The sequence below is a fragment of the Rhagoletis zephyria genome, unplaced genomic scaffold (assembly GCF_001687245.7).
Source record: "Rhagoletis zephyria isolate East Lansing unplaced genomic scaffold, Rhagoletis_zephyria_1.1 Rzeph_scaffold_01155, whole genome shotgun sequence".
Classification (NCBI taxonomy): Eukaryota; Metazoa; Arthropoda; class Insecta; order Diptera; family Tephritidae; genus Rhagoletis; species Rhagoletis zephyria.
Genome location: NW_016158239.1, coordinates 71,388 through 78,726, shown reverse-complemented (window position 1 = coordinate 78,726; position 7,339 = coordinate 71,388). Strand labels below are relative to the sequence as shown.

Genomic DNA, 7,339 nt, shown 5'->3' with positions numbered 1-7,339 from the left:
TTCCGTTCTCTGGTTGCACCACGCTCGCTGCGAGTCCGCGCGGCACGAGGCATGAAAGCAAAAGCATCCGTGGTAGGAGCGAAAAAAATTTATAACTTTTGACTGCATGCAGGTTTCCGTGTTTTTTTTTTAATAATGTATTATAGAATAAGGATTGATATTTAATGTAAACGATTAAAATATCTGATCGAGAAGTAATAAATATTTCCATTTGTTTATACAAATTTTTTATAAAAATTAAAAATTTTGTACAAAATAATGATTTTTTGAAAAATCGAAACAATCAGGCTAAAGCGTGTTTGATTATCAATATTTTCATGCAAAAAATCAGCAAGCTACATCCTATGAATCAGTGGATAATAAATAATTACTAAATTCATCAAAAAAAAAGTTAATAACAGTAGCCCTTGTAAAAATTCGAATTTTGCAAAACTGTTCAAATTATATATTTTTTTTATGGTTGTAAATCGAATAAAGTTATTTGTTTGAAAAAATCTAGACCACCCAATTTTGGGTAGCCCACTTGAGAGATTTTCACTCTTTAAGTTTTATTTTTTGCACGAAAAATAATCGATACGTTGTAAGTTTTATTTTTTGCTCGGAAAATAATGGTTATGTTTTAAGTTTAATTTTTTGTTCAGAAAATAATGGTTACGTTTTAAGTTTTATTTTTTGCTCGGAAAATAATCGTTTCGTTTTAAGTTTTATTTTTTGCTCGGAAAATAATCGTTATTTCTTGAGTTAAATTTTTTTTCATCTTCATCTTCATCATTATCTTTATCCTTGTCTTTTTATTTACCTTAAACTTTGTCCTGTTCTTCAGCTTCAATATAGGTTGTTAGTGTCTGTGGTTTTGTAGCTGCCCTTGTTTCTTGCTCTCTGTATTTTCATTACCCACTCCGCGGTGACGTTAAAAGTTCAATGCAGCAGCCCCCTGTCTATTCACGCATGCGCATACGCATACGTAAAAATTAATTTTTATTTTCTGAGCAAAAAATTGAACTCAAGAAATAATGATTATTTTCCGAGCAAAAAATAAAACCTAAAACGTAACCATTATTTTCCGAGCAAAAAATAAAACTTAAAACGTAACGATTATTTTTTGAGCAAAAAATAAAACTCAGTTAATAACGATTAAAAAGTGATTTTTATAATAAAAGTTTTAACCGTTACAGTCCCTGATTTTGTATGCTTTGTAGTAAACGCTTTTAAGAACATAAATGTGTTAAATTTTATTTTTCTATATTGATGACTTTTTTATTTATTATAATAAAACTTTAAAAGTAACACTTATTCTTTCCCGCTTTACTTAATTTTAAATAATAAATAAATTATTCTTTACTTAATTTTAAATAAAGAATATATATTTTGTTTACATTCAACGGTCAGGTAGCGTGCAGCTGCTATGTTGTTTCCTGTTCTATCACACGGACCTCGGACGCTCTACTTTCTCTCTCGCACCTATCAAATAGCTAAAATTCTAAAACTTTATAGCTTGGCAATAATATTTTAAGTACGATTTTTTGCAGGCAAGCCTATATGATTGGTTTTGTAATTAAAATATCTTACCTATGATATCAATTTGGATTGGTTAACAGATCGCTGTAGTTACCTATATTGACTTACCTGTTCACATCTACATGCCAAGTAGCCATGCACAGAAATAAGTAGGCAAGCCTACCTAGGCATATTCTGTGTGTTAAAAACTATCAATTGAGATAAAACTCATTCGGTTATCACAAGAGTGAAGGTGATGAAAGAATATTGATTAAAATTAATTAAATTAAAAATAGCTATGAACACTTTTCGATAGGCAAGTTATCATAAGCATATTTGTTTATAAATTATATTTGATAAAAAATATGTCTCATCGAGTTATCAGATCGGCGAAGGTCGATCTCCCACGGTCTCCTCTACTATAAAGACCGCTTTTTTCAAACCAGAATATACTTGTCAAAAAAGTATACACTCTCTCCTGGATTTGTAAGTTTTTTTATTGGAAGTTTTTAAAAAAAGGATACTTGTTTTTCCCGCGGCATCCAGACCAAGCATTAAAATCCGCATTTCCTTGTTGCCAAAAATTTTAGAAAGCAGTTTTCCCATTGTGGAAGATCATCAACTGCTACATACACCTGTAAATTAAAACGGAGAATAATCATGTGCTATATGCAAATAAATCATTATTATTACAAAGTTAGTTAAATGTGTGAAATGAAAACAAAATTTTCCTTGCATACAGGAGTTTCACCAAAAGTAAATTGTGTTACTTTAAAAAATTGGGTTTCTTTAGCATTTAATAGTTTAGATTACGGTTGCGAGACGTGATTTTATCAGTACATATTTTTGACTATCTACTAACTAACGCTAAAGTCCCTAATTTTTTAAAATTTTTACTGATTTGTACTGAATTTTCAATTCTGAGCATACACATTTGTAATAGAGTTCTTCCCGCACAGCTTGGTCCCATGATGCAATAAAGAAGGTGTTATACGTTCGCTTTCCTCTCGCTCTAATCGCCATATTGAACGCCCTTATCAAATTCAATTTGCCGCTCTGACCAACTCCTTTTTATATTACAGCGATTTTCATGAAAAAGTACTAAAAATGGTATTCACACAAGGAAAACCATAGATCGACAATGATTGGCATCACTAATCGACTTTTTCGTCTCTGTCTCTATTGTTATTCGTTGACAATCAATATTAAAATTTGTGCGAATCGATAGCTAATTTGTGAAAATTAAGAATTTTCAGCATTTATTGCAATTTTCGGAAAACCAATAGCTCAGATCGTAAGTGCTTTATGCATATGTGATATAGAATCTATAAATAAAATTATTCCACAGGTTTTCTGGTGTTTTGTGTGTATGTGAATTTCACAGACAATTTGTGTTTTCCGAGCTGCTTTTCCGTGCTGATTTCAAGTTGGATTTTGTGCTTCTGCACCGAATACACTTTTGCGTTGTAAGTACAAGTGGAATATATGTATGAATATTTCTTAAAGTAATGGGTTTTATTCCTTAGCTGATTGAAGCCGTACTAATTGAAGTTTTCGCTGTTTATGTGGGTTCGCTGATCGTTGTTTCGTTGTTTTGCTGTGTTGGATTTTGCGCCTCTGTACCCAAAACCGCCATATTTAAGTAACTACTGTAGCAAAATTACTATAATTACATCGGACAATAACCACGCTGACCTCCCATGTATTGGTATTTTCGAAAGATATAAATTATACAATATGTACATATATTTTTTTTTTTTTCACTGCTGTACCACTCAGGGGATACCAGAACTCAAACACTTCATTCCTTGAAAAGGAACAGATGTAAAGTCAGTTTTTTTAACATGCTTTCATTAGTTGTTAAAAAACTAAAAAGTAGCTTTATAAAAGGTTTATAAATTGAAAAATGTATGAAAACGTCAATTTATAAAGCTCTTTAAACCTACTTTATTTTTTATGAATAAGGCCATAAGAAGTTAAATTTACGGAACAATTTATTAATATGAACCAAACCGAACCAAAAATACGGGTTTTCAAATATCTCGACACCTGCGCCACCTAGCGGATTAGTTCAACTTTCATATTGCATTGTCATCGGGTTCTGAGCTAAGTTTGCAGTTTCAAATCTCCATCTGATCGGGAAGTTGGTTAAAATGGATTTCAAGATTTGATTACATGGGTGAAAGTAAATAAAAGCTTCTAAAAAATAGATATGTATTTAGCTTAAGGTTCGGCTAGTATGTATTGTGCTTTATGATTTGCTAAAGTAGTTTAAATATAAAAAATGCTCCTAACGCAAATCTAACTTTAACATAAAAATCGTCTCACTTAATAAATCGTTGAAGAATGACTTTGATCGTGTAAGTCAAAATTAGTGCAAAAGATTAAATTATTCATTACATTGCATACCAATTTCATTTTTCGTTGTAGTATATATCCCAAAAGGTAACAAAAAAATAGGAAGTCTACTACTATTTCTTAAATGGGCTTCATTTATTCCCCGATTCTCGCGTACTTCCAAAATAGAAAAGTGAGCTAAGGGCGTACAAGTTGGCGCTGTGACAACGTACAACACCTTGTATTATTGCATCATGGCTTGGTACTCGGTAACTCGGTTCTCGGTAATTTTTCCCCATTTATATTGTTGTTTGTATTGTAATATTAATTTGTACAAGCAAAATACTCTAAGTAGTATATTCTTAAGGCTTTTACAAAGCGTTGGAACTTCCTTAAAAGTAAGAAGAAAATAATTGAATTATAGTTGACATGTTTCATATAATAATTGATATGTGCAAGAAATTAATACAACAAAAGAGCAATCGCTTTATGGGCATATCGCCGGGTCGTTACATACCAGTTGCGATAATATAATGGAGTATAATTTAAAAAGAAGGCTGACGTTTTTTGCCGAGTGTTGTTAGTTATCTCGAAAATAACTTTCAGTTTAGTAACAACAAATTTGAATAATTGAATGGCTTTTGCCTACAACTAGCAATTCTTTTTTCCCAATTGACAGACAATAGGGGTATTCTCGAAGTCTTGCACGATGCACGGATTACACGAAATGCAAAAATACTATTCCAAATTTCGACGAGTACGAGAGCACCCCATTGCAAAGTGGTAGCATGCATGGGTAGCAAGCAGCGAAATTATGTATCAAATACAATAACAAGAGACAGCAAAAAAAAATGAAGTGAACGAGATGAGAGGAATGAGAGAAATATGTAGCAATTCCGACAACAAAACAACTAGCAGAGGGTCGCATTTATCTTGCTATGCTATTTTGCAAAATATATACATGGGTTTCGACGTTGCGTATTTTGCAGCGGTAGGAAATGTTGTTTCCCATGTATTTTGTTGATGTGTGTTTGCAAGTTATGCAATCCATGCAATCCGCGCTACGTGCAATGACTGCAAAATTTGGAGAATACCTCTATTGTAAACGAGTTTTGCATACAAGACATCCAGTTATACCATTTTCCTACGGCATCCTGAATTACTTTGTTCGTTCCCCCAATTACGATCGCAAATTACCCCATTCCCACGAGCACATTCTTAATTCGATTTGACAGTTCTCCGTCTCTGTGTTTTGTTTTTGTTTTCTTCGCTGCAAAATTTATGCCAAATGTAGGTTCTTTCTACAAATTTATAAGTTTCCTATTAAATTTGGGATATACAAATTTATAAGTTTCCTATTAAATTTGGAATATACAAATTTACAACTTTTTTTTCGTACTCAGAAAAAGTGTGAGCTAGTTTCGATAAATATCCGATTAAAATTAGAGACGGCACCGATTTTTCGTAATTCGGATGGTAATTGGATCTGAATTACCAACAAATGATTACCTCGCTCTCAAAATTTTGTATGGCGAATTACGCAATTCGAAAGGTAATTGGAGTGCGAATTACGAATGAGAGCGAACTACGTAATTGGGACACGGTGGAGAGAATACAGAAGGTGGCGCCAATGGCAATACCGCTAATCGGCTCTCAGTGAATTTGACAGAATCAGCTGTTTTGCTGACGTCACTGTCGAGATGACAGCGGTAGTGAAGTCCGGAGTCAATACTTTTAAGTATCCAATACTCNTGGAGAGAATACAGAAGGTGGCGCCGATGACAATACCGCTAATCGGCTCTCAGTGAATTTGACAGAATCAGCTGTTTTGCTGACGTCATAGTCGAGATGACAGCAGTAGAGATGTGCTGAGTCAATGCTTTTAAGTATCCAATACTCTCGATACTCGGTACCGAAACATTTAGGTTTCGAATAAAAGCGCACATAGGCCAAAAATATGGAAAAAAAACGGTTCAGGGGAGACTCGCCTATCAAAACCCGAATGTAGGAGCCAATAGAGCTTTTAATACTAATTCAAATGAAAGATGGATATATGTCGGTTCGAGGCCGTAATACAGAGAAACTCATACTTGTTTGAAGCATTTTTGTTCCAGCTGAATCGGACGATATCATTTTTGTAGTCAGATTCTATAACCAGTTAGCAACAGATTCTGTAACCAGTTAGCGACAATTTTCGAATCGGTATCGGTTTTGTTGACGTATGATATGAAATATTTTTACGTCAATAAGTGCGATATCGATCCGAAACTTGTCGCTAACTGGTTACAGAATCTTCCCCCCAAAGCTTCCGAGAAAGTCCGAGATGTTTAAATGATTGAATGTACTATTTCAATTCGCGTAGATTTTTGAGAACTTTTTTCGTTGAAGGTGTTGCACTTTTTTTCCATACTGAAATTTGTGTACATCATTTATCATTGTCTAAGAAAAACTATAAAATAAAGCTTAATTTTAAAAATTGCAATAAAAAACAATAACGCTACACGCGCATTCGTTATATGGAAGAAAGTGCGCAACACCGCAAACAGAAAAATTCAAAAAATCAATGGTATTTTCTAGACACTTCAAACTTGCACCTTATTATACTTGAATGAATGGGCTACAAAATTGTTGACCCAAAACATGTCTACAAATTCTGAACAAAAACTGGTTGATTTTTTTATTCTTTCAAGTTTCGATTTATTTGCAAGGTTTTGTTTGATAATGAGCTACAATTTTATAAAAAAAAATAATTAAAATTATCAAAAAAAGAATAAAATAAATACCGGGAAACCGTGTAATTTTGTCAAAGATGAAGACAATGATGATAAAACACTAATACACTATATAGGTCAGGTCATATTAATGAACATAAAATGAGATAACTATCGATAAAATGGAAATCCTCAAGGGAAATTTATAATTTCAACGCAGGGAATTTACATACATTTTTTTACTTTCAAACCCCGAATTGCTTAATTACTTCTATTTCTGCAGGATCGCCACTAGGTAAATTGCATTTCCAAAGATTTTTTCAAAATAAATAGCGATGAGGGATATTTCACCCGCCGGTGATAAGAAATCGCAATCACCATAACGCACATCACTAATATTACTGTTCACAATCACGTTTACATTCAAAATTACAATTCATAATTTCGTTTTGTAACAAATATGAAATAAAGGTAAACGGATTAAGAATCAAAGTGCTAGAAGAGATTTGAGCGTTTGGTACAAAAAGTATTTTTGATGTTGAAATTGTACTTAAAATCGGCAAATTGTACTTTTGTACATTTTAAAATTAATTGTACTGAAAAAAGTACAATTGTACTTAAAATATCAACACTGTTTCACTGGCACTGTACTTGCTGCAGCGATGCCAGATTTGAGCGTACCCAATTTTTTACCGATAATAACTTATGCGAGGGATTTGGGTATTGGGCATTTTACAAGCCTATTAGGAAGTATACATATCTGTGTTCGTATAGAATAGTAGCTTATGTCGGAA

The 7,339-nt window shown here is 32.9% G+C and overlaps 1 protein-coding gene across 9 annotated transcripts in view; it reads right to left on the bottom strand.

Moving 5' to 3' along the window:
* Nucleotides 1–7,339, bottom strand: part of LOC108362973 (ADP-ribosylation factor 3) — a 113,058-nt gene that overhangs the window by 64,794 nt on the left and 40,925 nt on the right. For all 9 annotated transcript variants that reach the window (XM_017616138.1, XM_017616136.1, XM_017616135.1 and 6 more), the window contains one exon: nucleotides 2,022–2,132. In XM_017616138.1, coding sequence (XP_017471627.1) covers nucleotides 2,022–2,103 — 82 coding nt within the window. In that variant the 5' untranslated portion in view covers nucleotides 2,104–2,132. The remainder of the gene's footprint in view (nucleotides 1–2,021; nucleotides 2,133–7,339) is intronic.